Here is a 21,292-nt window from a genome sequence, read left to right on the forward strand (position 1 = left end):
TGGTCCTCGTGAGAGCCAGTTTCATCATAACGCTTGATGGTTTTTGCGACTGCACTTGAAGAAACTTTCAAAGTTCTTGAAGTGTTCTGGATTGACTGACCTTCATGTCTTAAAGTAATGATGGACTGTCTTTTCTTTGCTTATTTTAGCTGTTCTTGCCTTAATATGGACTTGGTCTTTTACCAAATAGGGCTATCTTCTGTATACCAACCCCTACCTTGTCACAACACAACTGATTGTCTCAAACGCATCAAGAAATAAAGTAAAACAAATCCACAAATTAACTTTTAACAATGCACACCTTTTAATTGAAATGCATTCCAGGTGACTACCTCATGAAGCTGGTTGAGAGAATGTGCAAAGCTGTGCAAGTGTGCAAAGCTGTCATCAAGGCAAATGGTGGCTACTTTGAAGATTCTAAAATATATTTTGATTTAACACTCTTTTGGTTACTACCTGATTCCATGTTATTTCATAGTTTTGATGTCTTCACTATTATTCTACAATGTAGAAAATTGAAAAGATAAAACCCTGTAATGAGTAGGTGTCCAAACATTTGACTGGTACTGTATAGCGCTATAGCATTTCTGTTTTAAGTCACTTCCTTCTCCTCAACGGCCTTGCATGGAGAGAGGACTGCGGGTGCATCTTAAATTGCACCCTATTCCCTATATGGTGCACTACTTTTGACCAGGACCTATAGGGTGTTTTTTGGGAACCATGCACTGCCTTTTAAGAGAGGACAGGCAAAATAACAGGGAGTGCCTGTGTTCTTTAATTGCATGTGACATGTGTTTGAATTCCTAAACGTTCCGATGTGAGACAGTATGTGTGTCAATATGGTGATTCTAGCCTATATTTCTATTTGTATTGGAAGGCTTGTCTTTGTGCAGATGGTGTCAGGTCCACATGATTAGCACTCATGCTCTGTTAACAAATGCCTTACTGTTCACATGCCAGTTACCATAGGAACCAACAGATGCGTGTGTGTGTGTGAGTGCGCATTTGTATTGTGTGTGTGTGCTGCAGTTGTCACTAACAGTAGTGCTGTGCCTCTGAGTAAAAATAGGAACTAGCCACTTGAATGAATACGGGCCCTTCCCTAGTCCCTGTATGTGTCCTAAATGGCACACTATTCCCTATATTCTGTAGTGCACTACTTTTGACCAGACCCCTATGAATCCTGGCCAAAAGAAGTGCACTATATAGGGAATAGTGAACCATTTGGGATGCATACCTCGTTCTTGATCTATGGCAAGGCCCTGTGTGCATTTAGCCGTGGCCCAGCCTGTCTTATGCCTGACAGTGATTGTTGTATGGGCAGCTTGGCGCTCCCTCAGCTCGCCAGCCTGAATGCCAAGCCAGTCGCTATGTGCAATTACCCTTATGTCCTCCCTCACTAATGTTTGTCTCATTTGTGGCGAGAGAGCGACACTTTACCACAGTAGTTAAGCTTTAACTGCTGCTTTATACGGGCCTGGCTGCGTCTTAGGGTGAGTCCTACTCTATTCCCTACATAGTGCACTATTTTTGACAAGGGCCCATGTTGTTCTGGTGAAAAGAACAATGCTGGGGATCTGGTGCGATTTGGGACATAATAATAATAATATTAAGCAATTAATTAGTGGTGTGCTGTGGCTTGTTTAATTAATAGCAGCAATCGCAATGTGTGAGTACAGTTACATTAAGTGACTTATAAAGGGTGGGTAAGGATTTCAACCGGCTCTCTCGGTCTGTGGCTCCACCACTAAGCGGCCTATTTTTATGACTTATGCAAGGGGGAAAGCCGTAACTAAATGTTAGCCTGTTTAGGGACTAGCTTTTAAGGTGTTTATGTGCGAGGCAGAGTGTGGGGGGGGTGTTAATCGTGTTGACCCCACCACGGTGAATTCACTGGCGGACTTGGCATCTCGGCAAAGCCAGGTGGGGTCAGTCCACTCTCTCAATCTGCCCATATGCGCAGTGCAGTACCAGACTCTTAACAGTGATTTAAATAAGATGTGTGCCCCTCAACTTCCTGATAACATGCTGCCGGAGATAATTTTGTGGAGATCATTGAGCAAGGTGGATAACCTCGAGCTTCATAGGGAATACACACATCCCCCGCTACTGTTAGTATTCTGGCATTTCATACCTCTTGGTTTGTAAATGAGAGGCCAGGGCTTAACCCTGGTATTTAAATGTTTTAGCTGTGTTAGTTTCTCACTGGCTGGGAGAATATAAATGAAACATGGTTTGTGGTTGAGAGAGGGCGAGCGAGGGCCCAGGTCTACTGAGAGCTTAAGGGGGCAAAGGTGTAAAACGAGGTGGTGTGATGCTGGTATCATAATGGGGAGTTCTTGTCTTGTGGGATGTGTTAAATGGAGATCCACAGGGGGGATGAGATAATGGATAAGTCCTGCCCGAAGAGTTTGTGTGAGGGGTGAAGGTGTATGTGAGGAGAATCTTTAAATCAACTCTCACTTCAAGACATTAGAGGTGTCTTTTGGACATAGCCGTTCTCTAAGTACTTCATGGCTAAGTGCTACTTGTACTGCATTATCCTGGTTCTCTTCCGCCTGAAAGGAGAGACTTTAGAAGGCAAGTGTCACTTGCCACTTAATCACAATGATTAATTTTACTTAATCACAATGATTCATTTTACATCATCTTGATGTGACAAGTGACACTTGAAGTCCAATAGCTTAGACTTGACATGCAAAACATTGTGGACTAATGAAGAAAAATACCAAAAATATAGTTTGAGTGGAGTTTTCCTTTTAAGTGCACGACAAAGAAGCGAAGGTAAAGCTTGACGAGAAGCTTCAGTCCACGTGGTAGTCACGGTGTACATTTCACGCTCCGCTGCATTCATAGCCCTCTCTCGGTCTTCTCGGAGTATTCAGCTGAGCACTTGACCGCAGTCCGAGCTCTGGGGACGTCGCAGTACCTTCACAGAGCTCTTTGACGCTTATACGTTCTCTCATTGTCATGGCTCTTCATCACACCACAATCACTCTTTCCCCAAGATGTCAATAACCCAATTATCCGTTTGGGAAACCAAGCAGACCCTCAGTATTTTTGCAGACCCACGGTGATGAATGCATACGATTATTTAAACTGACTCTGCCTCTGTTATGAATTGTTAGGCTATTGATTTCACCAGCCGCCATTGCTCAAGTCTCTTGTATGCGTGTCGGTGCCTTAGCGCTATGTTTCGTTGCTGGTGACAAATCCAATTTCCCCGTGTGCGGACCACATGGTAGATTTTGGATGAGATATACTTACATGTACTTTGCATGCAGAAAAGGCAAGTATTCAATTATAACATACAGTATGCTATTTTTAGCAGCTGCTTTTATCCAAAGCAACGGTCATGCTTGCATACGTTTTAGACATGGTTGGTCTTGGGAATCGAACCCGCTATGCTGGCGTTGCAGAGTACGCCGCTTGCAAAACGGAGCTACAGAGGACCAGTGCTAGAAGGAGGAATTATGTGCTCTCTCTTTGTCTCTCCCTCCCAGGGTGCCATTGAAAGTGGAGCAGGCAAACAACGCGCGGGACGCCCTGGCCAAGGCTGTGTACAGCCGGCTGTTTGACCACGTGGTCACCAGGGTCAACCAGTGCTTCCCCTTCGACTCCTCCGCCAACTTCATCGGGGTTCTGGATATCGCAGGCTTCGGTCTGTATCCCCTATATGTGCTATATCTACGTGATATATGATGTAGTAGTAAACGTTATTATCCCTCAGGCGGAAAATGGTTTTGCAGCGTAATTGTCCATAAAAATGACATCAAACAGACATTTCGCCATGGACATTATACACAACATAACACAAACCACACATTGCACACGCATGCTAGAGTTCATTAGTCGGAGACGGTGGTTTACACCTGAAGTGTCTTTTTAATGTCTTTTCATTTCCTCTTCCAGAGTACTTTGAGCACAACAGCTTTGAGCAGTTCTGCATCAACTACTGTAACGAGAAGCTGCAGCAGTTCTTCAACGAACGCATCCTGAAAGAGGTGAGCTTCTTCCACTGTGTCTGTAGACCCCGATGCCCCCTCTCGACTTAGTTGACATCCCAGCTGTCCAAGAGCTCAATCTCAAGTTGGCTTTCTGTGATTCATACCATCCTATCTGCCTTGACTCCTCCTCAACTGTGTTAGAGGGGAATGACCAAGGTCCCTCCCATTGGACCTTCTCCAATGCATCCTGAGAAGGAGAGAGGATGTGAGAAATCTAGGAAAGATGAACTGAGAACGAGGCCAGATGTTTGCAACAAGCAAAAGGAAACCTTGATTTTTATAAGATTCAGTTCTATTGGTTAGTGAACTTGCTAATGTAATGTATTATTGCTGGATAGCTATAATAGACAAAGCTTCTGCCCTCAGACTTTATTTGAATACATTTGAGTCTTTGTTCTCTATTCTAATGGAGCAAATCTTATATACACTACCGTTCAAAAGTTTGGGGACACTTGGAAATGTCATTTTTTTTAGTCCATTTAAAATAACATCAAATTGGTCAGAAATAGTGTTGACATTGTTAATGTTGTAAATGACTATAGTAGCTGGAAACGGCTGATTTAAAAAATAATAATACAAAAAAATATGGAACATCTACATAGGCGTACAGAGGCCCATTATCAGCAACATCACTCATGTGTTCCAATGGCACGTGTGTTAGCTAATCCAAGTTTATCATTTCAAAAGGCTAATTGATCATTAGAAAACCCTTTTGCAATTATGTTAGCACAGCTGAAAACTGTGGTTCTGATTTAAAGAAGCAATAAAACTGGCCTTTAGACTAGTTGAGTGTCTGGAGCATCAGCATTTGTGGGTTCGATTACAGGCTCAAAATGGCCAGAAACAAAGCACTTCCTTCTGAAACTCGTCAGTCTGTTCTTGTTCTGAGAAATGAAGGCTATTCCATGCGAGAAATTGCCAAGAAACTGAAGATCTCACATGACGCTGTGAGGTCGACCGATTTTAAAACAATTAAAATATTTTTCAATACCGATTTATTGGAGGACCAAAAAAAGCCCATACCGATTAATCATCCTATTTGTTTACAGTTGAAGTCGGGAGTTTACATACACCTTTGCCAAATACATTTAAACTCAGTATTTCACAATTCTTGACATTTAAAACTAAAACTTCCCTGTCTTAGGTCAGTTAGGATCACCACTTTATTTTAAGAATGTGAAATGTCAGAATAATAGTAGTGATTTTATTCAGTTTTTATTTCTTTCATCTCATTCCCAGTGGGTCAGAAGTTTACATGCACTCAATTAGTATTTGGTAGCGTTGCCTTTAAATTGTTTAACTTGGGTCAAACATTTCACATTTCCACAAGCTTCCCACAATAAGTTGGGTGAATTTTGGCCCATTCCTCATGACAGCTGGTGTAACTGAGTCAGGTTTGTAGGCCTCCTTGCTCGCACACGCTTTTTCAGTTCTGCCCACAAATGTTCTATAAGATTGAGGTCAGGGCTTTGTGATGGCCACTCCAATACCTTGACTTTGTTGTCCTTAAGCCATTTTGCCACAACTTTGGAAGTATGCTTGGGGTCGTTGTCCATTTTTGGAACACCAATTTGCAACCAAGCTTTAACTTCCTGACTGATGTCTTGAGATGTTTCTTCAATATATCCACAATTGTTCTCCCTCATGATGCCATCTATTTTGTGAAGTGCACCAGTCCCTCCTGTAGCAAAGCACCCCCACATGATGCTGCCACCCCCGTGCTTCACAGTTGGGAAGGTGTTCTTTGACTTGCTTGCATCTCCCTTTTTCCTCCAAGCATAAAGATGGTCATTATGGCCAAACAGTTCTATTTTTGTTTCATCAGACCAGAGGACATTTCTCCAAAAAGTCTGATCTTTGTCCCCATGTGCAGTTGCAAACCGTAGTCTGGCTTTATTTATGGCAGTTTTGGAGCAGTGGCTTCTTCCTTGCTGAGCGGCCTTTCAGGTTATGTCTCTATAGGACTTTTACTGTGGAAATATATACTTTTGTACCTGTTTCCTCCAGCATCTTCACAAGGTCCTTTGCTGTTGTTCTGGGATTGATTTGCACTTTTCGCATCAAAGTACGTTCATCTCTAGGAGACAGAACGCGTCTCCTTTCTGAGCGGTATTGCAGCTGCGTTGTCCCATGATGTTTATACTTGCGTACTATTGTTTTGTACAGATGAACATGGTACCTTCAGGCGTTTGGAAATTGCTCCCAAGGATGAGGTCTTGGCTGATTTCTTTAGATTTTCCCATGTTGTCAAGCGGAAGAGGCACTGAGTTTGAAGGTCGGCCTTGAAATTCATCCACAGGTACACCTCCAATTGACTCAAATGATGCCAATTAGCCTATCAGAAGCTTCTAAAGCCATGACATCATTTTCTGCAATTTTCCAAGCTGTTTAATGGCACAGTCAACTTAGTTTATGTAATCTTCTGACCCACTGGAATTGTGATACAGTGAAATAATCTGTTTAAACAATTGTTGGACAAATGACTTGTGTCATGCACGAAGTAGATGTCCTAATCGACTTGCCAAAACTATAGTTTGTTAAGTGGTTGAAAAGGTTTTAATGACTCCATCCTAAGTGTATGCAAACTTCCGACTTCCACTGTATATATATTTGTAATAATAACAATTACAACAATACTGAATGAAGAGCTTTATTTTAACTTAATATAACACATAAATAAAATCAATTTAAGTCTCAAATATATAATTAAACATGTTCAATTTGGTTTAAATAATGCAAAAACTGTTGGAGAAGAAAGTAAAAGTGCAATATGTGCCATGTAAAAAAGCTAAAGTTTAAGTTCCTTGCTTAGAGAATGAGAACATATGAAAGCTGGTGATTCCTTTTAACATGAGTTGTCAATATTCCCAGGTAAGAAGTTTTAGGTTGTAGTTATTATATAACTATTTCTCTCTCTACCATTTGTGTTTCATATACCTTTGACTATTGGATGATCTTATAGGCATTATAGTATTGCCAGCTTAATCTCGGGAGTTGATAGGCAAGAGCTGCTGGCAAACACAAGAAAGCGCTTGTTTGAATGAATGCTTACGAGCTTGCTGCTGCTTACCACCGCTCAGTCAGACTGCTCTATCAAATATAAAATCAGAATTAATTCTAATAAACACACAGAAATATGAGCCTTAGGTCATTAATAGTGTCAAATCTGCAAACTATCATTTCAAAAACAAAACGTTTTGTTCTGAAAAATACGGAACCGTACCATATTATATCGAACAGGTGGCAACCCTAAGTCTATGCATTGCTGTTACATGGCACAACCTTCAATGTTATGTCATAAATATGTAGAATTTTGGCAAATGAGTTACGGTCTTTGTTAGGAAGAAATGGTCTTCGCACAGTTCATAACGAGCCAGGCGGCCCAAACTGCTGCATATACCCTGACTCTGTCACTTCTCTTGCGTTCAACACAAGCAATTTCCCTAGTTAATATTGCCTGCTAACAAATTTCTTAACTAAATATGCAGGTGGTCAGCCTGCCACGCAGTCTCCCCGTGGATTGCAATGTAATCGTCCATACACCGATTTTGTTATAACTTGAAATTGGCCCTAATTAATCGGCCATGCCAATTTAATTTGAGTCTGTAATCGAACCCACAAATGCTGATGCTCCACATACTAAACTAGTCTAAAGAAGGTCCAGTTTTATTGCTTCATTAATCAGAACAACGGTTTTCAGCTGTGCTAACATAATTGCAAAAGGGTTTTTAATGATCAATTAGCTTTTTGAAATTATATACTTGGATTAGCTAACACAACGTGCCATTGGAACACAGGAGTGATGGTTGCTGATAATGGGCCTGTACGCCTATGTCGATATTCCTTAAAAATCTGCCGTTTCCAGCTACAATAGTCATTTACAACATTAACAATGTCTACACTGTATTTATGACCAATTTGTTATTTTAATTGACAAATTGCTTTTCTTTCAAAAACAAACCCATTTCTAAGTGACCCCAAACTTTTGAACGGTAGTGTAAGTAAACAGACTTAAATAACTTTCTGAATGTCATTATAAATGACATTACCAATGCTTGTTATTGGAACCGTTCCGTTTTGAATTCTAGGAACAAGAGCTGTATCAGAAGGAGGGTCTTGGAGTAAATGAGGTCCATTATGTCGACAATCAGGACTGCATAGGTTTGTCTCGTCTTCGTATCATTACATGCACATCATTTCATCGGTTTACCCTACATACATTATCCTCCGCCTAGTTTCCAGTGTTTTCCCCATGTTTTTATTTCTCAATGTGTCGCCGTTCAATGTTCTTCTGACTGGAGATGTTTTGGCCTCCGTTTGCGTGGGAAGGTGGAATAGCTGTTTTCTCTGAGGTTACGCTTTTGAGCACACTACTCTTAACCCTGACCCCAAGTTTTATGTTTCATGGTCAACAGAAATGAAGCAGTTGATGGGAGGTAGATTGATTATGTTGCAGAGCACCCCTAAACCCCTCTCTTTGAGATATGTGTGGGGTACGGCGGCAGGATACCAGAGAGTGGAATGGAGGTGACCGGGGTTAATGCTAGATAGAATTGGGTCTGCGTTTAAGAGAATCAGCCGTTGGTGCAAAGCATGCCCTGTAGACTCACTCTCTGAGAACAGACATTTTACTTTTTGTTCCATCAAATATTTTGGCCAGAAACACCCAACCCTATATCACAATATTTCACTTTTTTTTTAAATAAATGTATATTTTTTAATAGAACAGGTTATAAATTTGCTTTAAGTAGTGCATGACCTTAGCATGGCAACACATACATTCTAAGTGATTTCAATGAGTCTTTCTCAATACTGGTTGTTTTATACTGTTAAATCAAACTTCAAACAAATGTAATTTTCATAAATGTCTGCATTTCTTGCTCTCATTTTGAGATCATGTCCACAATGCCACGAATGGCTGCATGATATGGGCAAAAAATTGAGGCCTTATTTTTAAACAAATGTTGCTATTTGACTTGTGATTTCGATCAAAATACTTGGGTGAACTGTTGCAATCATGAAAATATATCTAAATATTATTTTAATTCTAGAGTTATAATAATGGGCACTTTGAATAGTGTTTGACATGAAAAAGCCTGGGAGTTATTGTGACCGGTTAGGAAGTGTTGGTCAGTGTTTCCCAGCGGACCCTAATTAGATGTTAGCTACGTTAATGTTTTCTCTAACTTGATCTAGCTAAAATATTCCTGTCTGATTTAGAAGATACTGTTGCATAAACAAAATGCTGACTGGTATCCGGCTGTATTAGCTAGCTATGTTTTCTCAGTAAATGTATTAGCTAGCTATGTTTTCTCAGTAAAAACTCAGTAAATGTATTAGCTAGCTATGTTTTCTCAGTAAAAACTCAGTAAATGTATTAGCTAGCTGGCTTACTTGCGATTAGCAGCTAACACTATTTATTTTAGCCACTTATTTTAATTCGATTTTTTTAAACCTTTATTTAACTAGGCAAGTCAGTTAAGAACAAATTCTTATTTTCAATGACGGCCTAGAATCAGTGAGTTAACTGCCTTTGTTCAGGGGGCAGAACGACATATATTTTTACCTTGTCAGCTCGGGGATTTGACCTTGCAACCTTTCGGTTACTAGTCCAACACTCTAGCCACTAGGTTACCTGCCGCCACTTGCTAATAAAAGACAAACTAGCTGTTTGCAGACAGTAAGAAACACAAACTAATAGTGTAATTATAGAACCCTTGTGGATTTCTATTAAGATGCCAAGTGGAAAGCGGCATCGTTGTCAACACTTTCTTTGCATCTGCTGCATTGACCATGCAGACTGAAGCGTGAAAGACGAGCGGTCTCGCGGTCGAAGCAACAACTGCGCTCCTTGAGTGACTAGGGGCGGGGAAAGAGAGAGGAGGAGACGGACGACTCAAGTAGCGGAGTGAACTATAAAAACGGACCTGTTACACAACACACGCACTCTACACACGTACACATGGATTTTGTGTTGATATGTGATAGTAGAGTAGGGGCCTGAGGGCAGACACTTAATGTGTTTTGAAAAGTGTTATGAAATGTAATATCATGTAATATTTGTATCTAACTGCCTTAATGCTGCTGTGTCCCAGGAAGACAGCAGCTAATGGGAACCCCTAATAAATACGCCACACTGCCATGTTTATTTTATCACATTTAGCAAACCAAACATTGAAATACCGCTATAGAAGGTAAAGTAAAAACCCAAACCGGTCTGTGCGTCAATATTGATGTCAAATTTGATTGGTCACATACACATATTTAGCATATGTTATTACGGGTGTAGCGAAATGTTTGTGTTCCCTAGCTCCAACAGTGCAGTAGTAATCTAACAGTTCACAACAATACACACACCTAAAAGTAAAAGAATGGAATTAAGAAATGTATAAATATTAGATTGAGCAATGTCAGTGGCATTAACTAAAATACAGTAGAATAGAATACAGTATATACATATGAGATTAAAGCAGTATGTAAACATTATTAAAGTGACTATTTTTCCATCTATTCAATTGACCAGTGATTCTAAATGTATAGGGCAGCAGCCTCTAAGGTGCAGGGTTACGTAACCGGGTGGAAGCCGGCTAGTCTGATGGCCTTGAGATAGAAGCTGTTTTTCAGTCTCTCGGTCCCAGTTTTGATGCACCTGTACTGATCTCGCCTTCTGGATGATAGCGGGGTTCACAGGCCGTGGCTCGGGTGGTTCTCCTTGATGATCTTTTTGGCCATCCTGTGACATCGGGTGCTGTACGTGTCCTGGAGGGCAGGTGGTTACAATTCAAATGTTATTTGTCACAGGCGCCGAATACAACCGGTATAGACCTTAGCAGGAAATGCTTACTTACAAGCCCTTAACCAACAATGGAGTTCAAGAAATAGTTAAGAAAATATTTACTAAATTAAGTAAATAACTTTTTTTTATTTTTATCTAAAAGTAACAAGAAAACTACATAACAATAACTAGGCTATATACAGGGGGTTCCGGTACCGAGTCGATGTGTGGGGGTACAGGTTAGTCAAGGTAATTTGTAAATTTGACAATGCGTAGATAATAAATAGCGAGTAACAGTAGTGTAAAACAAACGGGGGGGTCATCAATGTAGTAGTCCGGTGGCCATTTGATTAATTGTTCAGTAGTCTTATGGCTTGGGGGTAGAAGCTGTTAAGGAGCATTTTGGTTCTAGACTTGGTGCTCTGGTACCGCTTGCCGTGCGGTAGCAGAGATGAGTCTGATTAGGGTGACTGAAGTCTGACAATTATCCCCTGACACTCAGATTGTCAGTAACGTGTGCACCGAGGAACTTAACTTTCCACCTTCTCCACTGCAGTCCTGTCCATGTGGATAGGGGCGTGCTCCCTCTGCTGTTTCCTGAAGTCCACGATCAGCGCCTTTGTTTATTTGATGTTGAGTGAGAGGTTATTTTCCTGGCACAACTCTCCCAGTGCCCTCACCTCCACCCTGTAGGCTGTCTCGTCATTGTTGGTAATCAGGCCTACTGCTGTTGTGTCATCTGCAAACTTGATGATTGAGTTGGAGACGTCCGTGGCCACGCAGTCACAGGGAGTACAGGAGAGGGCTGAGCATGCACCCTTGTGGGGCCCTTGTGTTGAGGATCAGCAAAGTGGAGGTGTTTCCTACCTTCACCACCTGGGGGTGGCCCATCAGGAAATCCAGGACCCAGTTACACAGGGCGGGGTTCAGACCCAGGGCCCCGATATATATGAGTCAATGAACTGATTTCTTACATAGGTATTCCTCTTGTCCAGATGGGATAGGGTGGCGTGCAGTGCAATGGTGATTGCATCGTCTGTGGATCTATTGAGGTGGTAAGCAAATTGAAGTGGGTCTAGGGTGTCCAGTAAGGTAGAGGTGATATGATCCTTAACTAGCCTATTAAAGCACTTAATGATGAAAGAAGTAATTTAGTTCAGTTTGTTCCTGTACCCAAGAAATGGTGGACATCTTGAAGCGAGTGGGGACAGCAGACTGGGATAGGGAGAGATTGAATATGTCCGTTAACACTGCAGCCAGCTTGTCTGCGCATGCTCTGAGGACGCGGCTAGGGATGCCGGGCCGGCAGCCTTGCGAGGGTTAACAAGCTTAAACGTCTTACTCACGTCGGCCACGGAGAAGGAGAGCCCACAATCCTTGGTAGCGGGCTGCGTCGGTAGCACTGTGTTAAAGCGGGGTAAAGGAGGTGTTTATCTTGCCCGGAAGCAAGACCTCGGCGTCCACGACGTGGCTGGTTTTCCCCTTGTAGTCCGTGATTGTCAGTGGACCCTGCCACATTCATCTCGTGCCTGAGCCGTTGAATTGCGACTACACTTTGTCTGTCGTTTAGCCTGTTTGATTGCGTTACGGAGGGAATAACTACACTGTTTGTATTCGGCCATATTCCCAGCTACCTTGCCGTGGTTAAATGCGGTGGTTCACGCTTTCAGTTTTGCGCAAATGCTGCCATCTGTCCACTGTTTCTGGTTTGGGGAGGTTTTAATAGTCACAGTGGGTACAGCATTTCCTATACACTTCCTGATGAACTCAGTCACTGAATCCGTGTATTCGTCTAAGGGACGGTCTATTGTGATTCTAATGCCTGTGCTTTTGCAGCATTGCAAAATCCCCAGAATATGCCAATTTGCGCTTTTGTTTGTTTTGTATTTATATTTGACCTTTTTATTTAACTAGTCAAGTCAGTTAAGAACATTCTTCTTTACAATGAGTAGGAACTGTGGGTTAACTGCGGCAGAACGACAGATTTTTACCTTGTCAGCTCGGGGATTTGATCTAGCAACCTTGCGGTTACTGGCCCAACACTCTAACAAGTTTTGCAGAGTCACAAGCTTGATATCGTTGCGTGCTACAAATATGGGACCAAATACTAAATGTTGGACTACTTTAATACACATATACAGTAACTGAATTTGTCCCAATGCTTTTGGTCCCCTAAAATGGGGGGGGGGGGACACTATGTACAAAAGGGTGCTGTAATTTCTAAATGGTTCACCCGGTATGGATGGAAATAAATTTAAATTAAAGCTGACAGTCTGCACTTCATAGTTGTTTGTATCATTTCAAATCCGAAGTGCTGGAGTACAGAGACAAAGCAACGAAACATGGGTCATTGTCCCAATACTTTTGGAGCTCTCTGTATCTCTTATACCTTCAGTGCAGTGTTTCCGCTGCAACGCCACGGCAACATCATTGCCGCCACAACAAAAATATATGGAACATGAAAGGCGCACTTTCATGTTCTACTTTGAAGATGCTAGAAGAGCACACACAGACTTTTCCTCTGCAAACAAAATGACTAATGAATAGAAAAATCTGACAACCCCATAGTAAAATATTATATCTATTGACCTAGTCGGCTTGTTGTGCGTTCTAATGCAAGATAAATATTCCTCAAGGCGCATTCAAGTTCCCAAGTGCCATTGGGAGGGAAACATGTATTCTGTCAGTCAAGGCACAACAATTCATAAAGCTGTTTTAATGGCCTTTGTTAAAAAGAGGGGGATCCCAGCTTTGTGTTTATTATGGATCCCCATTAGCTACTGCGAAGGCAGCAGTTACTCTTCCTGGGGTCCAGCAAACATTAAGGCAGTAATATACATTTATGATACAATTTTTAAACATTAAAATACATTTTACATCAAATTTCACAGTACATTAAGTGTGTGCCCTCCAGCCACTGCTCTACTAACCACAACACACAATTCAGGCATGTGTGTGTGACTCAGTTCCACACTGTTCCGTAAGGTGTAATGTGATTTGACTGCTTATGTGAGTTACTTGATGTGGAATAGAGTTAAATGTAGTACGGTGCGCCTCCCATAGTCTGTTTTGGACTTGGGGAATGTGAAGGGACCTCTGGTGGCATGTCTTGTGGGTTATGCATGGGTGTCTGAGCTGTGTGCTAGTAGGGCTGGGCAGTATACCGTATTTTACAATATATTGGTATTGATGCTTGGACCAGTTTTTGTTTCTTTACATTCTGTAATGGTATTTGAATGTTTGGTTTGTTAAATGTGATATGCCGTGTTTCCATGTTTATAGTTTTCTACTTGAGTCATCTCTCTCCGCTCTCTCTCTCTCTATGCCGCTGTCCTTACAGACCTAGCCCGGAGCGCATTTGTTCCTTGAAAACGAGACACTTGCGTTCAGTGTGCATGGTCAATGCAGCACATACAATGCTCATAGGAGGTGGACATTATATTTTAGGTTGTGGCAGCATCGTTTTATTTGAATTTTGTAGTAGAATGTCCCTTTTAAAAAGTCCCCAGAACTGAGCTTCTCAGTCCTTCTACATTATTCAGTGGCCCTGGGCATGGCCCGGACTACTGCGTTTGGTAATCCAGCCCTGGGCTATACAAAGACTAAACCCCTAAGGAAATACAGGAAACAACAGTATAGCTCAAACTGAAATATGATTGAATATAGTCATTTTGGGATACCTTGACCTTTTGACCTCTGTCTGTTTACAGACCTTGTGGAGGCCAAGCTGGTGGGCATCTTGGACATCCTGGATGAAGAGAATCGTCTACCTCAGCCAAGCGACCAGCACTTTGCAGAGACGGTACACAACAAGCACAAGAACCACTTCCGACTAACCGTGAGTTTTAACTTTAATCAGGATTCATGTCCTTTCTGTCTGTTATAGGCTGTGTGTGTGTGCATTTTAGCGTTTGTAAAGTAATTTGTGTTTCTTTCTTTTAAGCCATTTGAAAGGTCATGCTTCAGTGGCTTATTTAAAATGGATGGTGTGTGATGCATCCCTCAGGTGCCCAGGAAATCCAAGCTGCAAGTCCACAGGAATGTGAGGGATGACGAGGGATTCATTGTCAGACACTTTGCAGGAGCGGTGTGCTATGAGACAGTATGTTCAAGTTCACACACAATGACTCAGCATGATGTCTGAAGGCAAAAAAAACATTACACCTTTTTTTATGATTTTTATCATGTATATTTATGTTATCTACCATATCCTTGTGGTAGGCCTATACTGCAGCATTGCCCACCAAACATTCTCCTGCTTTGAAACCTGCTCAAAACCCAGCAGGTGGAACTCAAAGCATGTTTATTTTGATTTAAGTGCCCCACTTATCTTCCCAAGCAGAGTAGCCTATTTCTGAACAGGGTACTTCTGCATCTTCAAGGTTGTACATTTTCTCTGAATTGCAGACCAAGTTTGTGGAGAAGAACAATGATGCGCTGCACATGTCCCTGGAGTGCCTGGTGAGTGAGTCTAAAGACCGGTTTATCCGGGATCTCTTTGAGAACTCCAACAACGCCAAGGACTCTAAACAGAAGGCAGGCAAACTCAGCTTCATCAGCGTCGGCAACAAATTCAAGGTGAGGACCGCTTTTTATGACCACGCTTTTTATGACCACGCTTTATTCTTATGCTGCTTAACATGGGAGGTATCCCAAATGGCACCTTATTCCCTATATAGTGCACTACTTTTGACCAGGGCCCATATGTTCATGTATGTTAATCCTGTGTTTTTATAGGCAAAACAGTAGCATCAAGGCTACATGTTTACTTTATGGTCATAACAGTCATGTTCTTCCTCACTCTATGCTAAGTGATATTGATCCTGTGAGAAGTGTTATTATATTAATAATTATTAAGTGAAATCCGAGGGAAATATTTTGTCATGTTAATAGGCATTTCTTGTTAGCTGTCACGGAACTGCACTGCACCTAGACAGTGGAGAGAAGCAGAAAGGTTAAGGGCACAAAGAGCGTAGCAAAAAGTTATTGCAATTTTAGAGGGCTTGAACAGGATTCTCGGTTGAATAATGTGTTTTGAAGGTGTTGTCTGATTTGAATCTACCCTTCGTTTAGTTTCCACAGAGTTCGTGTTCTCTCTCTCTCCTGTTACCTGTGGTGTTCTTCCTAATGCCTCTCCCTCCCACTGTTCCACCTCCCTTTCTGCTCTGTTCTTCATTCCTCCTCCTTCTGTATCTCCATCCTTTGCCTACCCCCCCCCCCATCATAGCTGTGATTTAAAGTTGTGTAGTGTGAGGGAGAAATACAGACAGGAAAAGCAGAAACGCAGGGGGGGTAAAAATCAATCGTGATGACTCGTAGAAACAGCCAGGGAAATAAGGTAACTCGTCTTGTGCTGTTGTGTGTGACGAATCCCACAATGCATCAGTGAATAATGCAGTGAACGCCCTGCTGTTCTCCAGCTAACCGCTTCCAGCCACCCCCTGTCCCCTCCCTCCCCAGTCTTGTCTCTGTGCTGCCTCCCTCCACAATTTGTCCCCTGCAACACAACATGCATACTTTAGGTTTGAATCTGAATTCAGCCCACGGCAAACACTTGCTAATGATATCTGGATGTTGGCAGCTTTCAATTCCAATTCATCAAAGTTATTCATTTCAATATTTTTGCAACTGCGAGATCCATAGCTTGTAGGATCAGTCTTTACTGACAGGATCAATGACCATCGATCCAATTACGATGCCTCATTGAAATTCTGACAAGTACAAGACTTATGTGCATTCCAGTTGGCAGTTGCTCCCAATATGACTGCCTGCCAAGCAGCTACTGTAAATATTATGTAGCTACTGTAAATAAGGCAGCTACTTTAGAAAGTGATATAGATCAGAAGTCTTTGAGCTTGACTAAGGCCTGATCACTGATGCAGTGTAGTACCTGTCTGTTCTCAGATTTACGAGGTGAGATAGAAAGCGTTAGCAGCTGACTATGGGTGGGTGGGTGTATGAATGTCAATGTCCCACTGGTGGTCCCTAGAGCAATCAGTCTGTTAAACACAGCTCTTTGCAGACTAGGGTTGCAAAATTCCCAGGTTTTCCAGAAATACTGGTTGGATAATTCCTGAAACCCAGGAATTCATTTGAACTGGGATTTCTGAGAAACCTTGCCCAGTTGGGAAAGTTACAGGGGATTTGCAACAAGAGCTCTAGAACAGTGATCGAGAGGGGCCAGCAAGCGGTTGTCTGTCTGTCTGCCATCCCACAATGCGTTCCTCCGTCTGTGTCTGTTCCTGTGGTCCTACCGGGGTTGTATTTAGACCCGTTTGCATGAATTACATTAAAACAGAATCTCTCTTGTTTTAGTTTCAATGCGCTTCAACAATAAAACGCGTGGTTTCACGGCTGTACTGTTGCTTATTAAGTAGCTGTTGACTAGTTTTGGGCAGGTGAGCTGGAGGCAGAGAGCGAGCGAGCGAGCACGCTTAGTAAGCATGTGTTAATGTCGTCTTGGACTAGACAGGCCTGTCGGTGTCACTAAACAAAGGTTCTCTCTTTCTTTTACCTCGACAGACCCAGCTGAACATTCTACTGGAGAAGCTTCGCAGCACGGTTAGTATTTACTGCAGTGCTCAACGATTTACTGCTTCACCCCACTCACAGGGCATCTAACTTGAGCTGAGATCAGGTCTCCTATAATATAACTTTATCGATCTCCCAGGGAAATGTTTTCTTTTGTAAGTGCCTGATGCCTAAGCCGATGTCCAACCAATCTGGGTCACCAAAGAAGTGCGCTGTGGCCATCTTCAGTGTGGCTGCTGTCAGGGCTTGACAGCTTGAAATTGCATATAGAAACACTTCAATTGAATAGGGTCTTTATGATTCTCTCTTTCTCACCCCCCCCCCCCCCCCCCAGGGCTCCAGTTTCATCCGCTGTATCAAGCCCAATCTGAAGATGGTTAGCCACCAGTTTGAAGGGGCCCAGATCCTCTCCCAGCTGCAGTGCTCAGGTCGGTGTATATATAGTGCTAAAGAGAAGGACTAATCAACTTGGCACCCTAGTCCTTATGGGCCCTGGTCAAAAGTAGTGCACTATAAAGAGAATAGGGTGCCATTTAACACACACTCTACATTGGTGTTGGATGACAATGAGTTTCCCTACCGTGCTGTAAAGCGTTAATTATTCATTTGTTTATATTTGACTTGCGTACAACTAGACTGGGAGACATGACTACAGATGTGGATTTTTGAATCTGCCCGAAAGCAATCAAATGCAAAATGACCAGTGTGATTTCACGTGCGTTTATTGAAAACTCCGTTTTCTTTTCTCTCCAGAAATTGGCACACAATTACAGTTGACGAGCTACTGTATAGCATCTACGTTTCTGCTTGTTTGTCACAAGTTCCTACCAGTGACCTGAACTTGACAGTGCCCAGTTCCACAGCAATCCTCTTCGTCCTAGACCTAGACCTAGATGGTTTTATGTGGGGGGGCCCCGCTGGGGACAACAGCCAAGAGCTGTTCTACTTTAGTGTTTTCTGAACTTTCCTCTTTCTTGGACCTTTAAACTAAAGGCTGCTAGGCAAATGAAATGTCCCATTCTCCTGGTAAATTTGCATATTGCATTTGACATGCTTTTCTTCTGTGTCCTTGGAGATGCCAGATGATATATATATATATTTTTAATCTTCACGAACTCATTAGTGATCCCACAGATAAAGGGCGAGACTCTGCGCCAGTTCTCTGAGTTTAAGTACAAATGGTAGTGCATTAATTATATTGAGTGGGTGATGAACTGAGCGGAGTCAGCAAACGTTAGTTTGATACATTGGAAGAATGAGTCTGAGAAATGTGTGTTGAAGTTTACCTCTGAAGCTTTAACTATGGTTTTACAATGCATTTAAATGGTGTGTCACGCCTCAACTTCTGATGCAACATTTGATTCTTTAAGGTTATTTGATGCATCGTTCGAGGAAAAAAAAATCCCCCTTTCGACAATAAAGCTGCCATTAGTTACAAGTGCCAAGATGTTGTGTTCTCTCTTTGGCCTGGAGTGACCCCTATGTATGTCTGTGTAGGAATGGTGTCTGTGCTAGATCTCATGCAGGGAGGCTTCCCCTCCAGAGCGCCATTCCATGAGCTCTACAACATGTACAAGCAGTACATGCCTGCCAAGCTGACTCGCCTGGACCCAAGACTCTTCTGCAAGGTCAGTGCCTCATGGCACACACACACATACACACACACACACACACACACACACACTGGCCCTGCTCTGGGCTCCTCTACAAACACAGTTTGGACATGTTGATATGACATGTATTGACGTCTTGTATTTGCGCTGCAGGCTTTATTCAAAGCGCTGGGTCTGAACGAGAACGACTACAAGTTTGGGCTGACCAGAGTGTTCTTCAGACCTGGGAAGGTGAGAACTCCACGATCTGTCTCTGTGCTGTTGTCATTGCGCTGGTTCTCATCATTACGATGTTCCTCTGACTGAATGCACTTCAAAGGAATCCGCATTAGTCATTTGACAGTGAGGGGAAAGGGATTTTGATAATAAGCCATCTAACACTGTGGGTATTCATTTCTGCACCAGATGAATTGGTCAGTGATGTTAAATGTGCGGTTTGGCATTTCACATTGAAGCTCTGTAGTTTGGTGCTTATGAGTAAATCAATATGTTATCCTCTATTGACCCTGACCAGACAGGAACTGCTGTTATGGCTTTGAATTAATATATCCATCCGCTATTGTCATCCCCACTGAGCAGGGAACATCCGCATACTGATGGCTGTTTTAGAGGGGAAAGTGCCTTTGACTGCTCTGTTCTCTCTCCCCACCCGTGCCTGCCTCCTCTCTCTCCCCACCCGTGCCTGCCTCCTTCCTCTTTCCTCCATCCGTCCTCACCTCAGTTTAAGGAGTTTGATCAGATCATGAAGTCTGACCCTGACCACCTGGCAGAGCTGGTTAAGAAGGTCAACCAGTGGCTCATCTGCAGCCGCTGGAAGAAGGTCCAGTGGTGTTCCCTCTCTGTCATCAAATGTGAGTAACATCCTGCTACCTACCACATCACCATTATACACCAGGGCCTGTATTCTCAAAGCGTCTCAGAGTAAGAGTGCTGATCTAGGGACAGTTTTCCCAATTAAGTCATAATGAACACGTGTTTTAGGAGACAAATGGTTTAAAGTGATTTGCACCAGTTGCTCCGACCCAATTCTGACCATAAAACGCCAACTGGCTCTGGCCATCTGTTTTGTGTGGTGATGTCCTCTGATATAATCAGACCGCCTCATAAAACTCTCAAATCAGTCACTTTAAACCTCTTCATCCTGGACCAAGATATTGCTTTTTCCTCCATTACTCTAACGTGCTGTGGGGACGTGTTGGCAGACCATTCACCTCAGTCCTTCAGATATGATCTATTACCTGCCCAGACAGTATACACTGGGTGTACAGAACATGAGGAACCCCTGCTCTTTCCGTGACATGGACTGACGAGGTGAATTCAATCAGTGTAGATGAAGGGGAGGAGACCGGTTAAAGAAGGATTTTTACGCCTTGAGACATGGATTGTGTACGTGTGTCATTCAGAGGGTGAATGGGCAAGACAAAATATTTAAGTGCCTTAGAACTGGGAAGTAGGTGCCAGGCGCACTGATTTGAGTGTGTCAAGAACTGCACCGCTGCTGGCTTTTTCAAGCTCAACAGTTTTCCCGTGTGTGTCAAGAATGGTCCACCAACATCCAACTTGACAAGACTCTGGGAGTCATTGGAGTCAACATGGCCCAACATCCCCGTGGAAAGCTTTCGACACCTTGTAGAGTCCATGCCCTGACGAATTGAGTCTTCTGAGTGCAAAAGGTGGATGGTACTCAATATTACACTCCTTGCATGTGTCCCAAATGGCACCCTATCCCCTAGGTAGTGCCTAGGGCTCTGGTCAAAAGTAGTGCACTAATAAGGGAATAGGGTGCCATTTGGAACATGCACTCAGTCACACATAGTCTTTGACCCATTGGGTTTACCTCTCACTGAGGCAACATTTCCATATCGTCTGCTCTTTCTGTGTGAATTACCACTGGAGTGTACTGTGCAGTGTGTCCCCTATATTCATTTAGCAGCGGCGCACCACATGCCTGGGCTCTCGTTGTCATTCTCTTTCTCTCCCCTCTTTCTCACGCTCCATGTCTCCCACAGTGAGGAATAAGATGATGTACCGCGCCAGTGCCTGCATCAAGATGCAGAAGACGGTGCGCATGTGGCTGTGCAAGAGGAAGCACAAGCCCCGGTGGGTATCCTCTAATACCCCTCTCTTCCTCATTATACTGCACTTTCACAGCTCAGGGGTGCCAGGCTGCTTAGCACATGATGCATGCATCTCCACGGAGACCGTCTTATCTGTACCAGCTGGTGCCACAGGACTGTCTTATTACCTTTGTAAAGCTCCAGGAGATCTGTACTGATTACCACAGAGCCTGGTTGCATGAAACACCTTCAGTTACTTCTCCCTTCCCTTTAATTGTCCTTAACTTTAAGTCAGTTGCACCAAACGTT

General features: G+C 42.8%; 1 protein-coding gene across 10 annotated transcripts in view; it reads left to right on the forward strand.

Moving 5' to 3' along the window:
- LOC139407019 (unconventional myosin-VI-like) overlaps window positions 1–21,292 on the forward strand; it is a 94,342-nt gene that overhangs the window by 43,369 nt on the left and 29,681 nt on the right. For all 10 annotated transcript variants that reach the window (XM_071150277.1, XM_071150276.1, XM_071150278.1 and 7 more), the window contains exons 13-24: window positions 3,504–3,661; window positions 3,913–4,004; window positions 8,096–8,168; window positions 14,493–14,620; window positions 14,789–14,884; window positions 15,190–15,360; window positions 17,305–17,343; window positions 17,648–17,741; window positions 18,811–18,941; window positions 19,080–19,157; window positions 19,648–19,777; window positions 20,936–21,026. In XM_071150277.1, coding sequence (XP_071006378.1) covers window positions 3,504–3,661; window positions 3,913–4,004; window positions 8,096–8,168; window positions 14,493–14,620; window positions 14,789–14,884; window positions 15,190–15,360; window positions 17,305–17,343; window positions 17,648–17,741; window positions 18,811–18,941; window positions 19,080–19,157; window positions 19,648–19,777; window positions 20,936–21,026 — 1,281 coding nt within the window. The remainder of the gene's footprint in view (window positions 1–3,503; window positions 3,662–3,912; window positions 4,005–8,095; window positions 8,169–14,492; window positions 14,621–14,788; window positions 14,885–15,189; window positions 15,361–17,304; window positions 17,344–17,647; window positions 17,742–18,810; window positions 18,942–19,079; window positions 19,158–19,647; window positions 19,778–20,935; window positions 21,027–21,292) is intronic.

The sequence above is a fragment of the Oncorhynchus clarkii genome, chromosome 4, assembly GCF_045791955.1.
Source record: "Oncorhynchus clarkii lewisi isolate Uvic-CL-2024 chromosome 4, UVic_Ocla_1.0, whole genome shotgun sequence".
Classification (NCBI taxonomy): domain Eukaryota; kingdom Metazoa; phylum Chordata; class Actinopteri; order Salmoniformes; family Salmonidae; genus Oncorhynchus; species Oncorhynchus clarkii.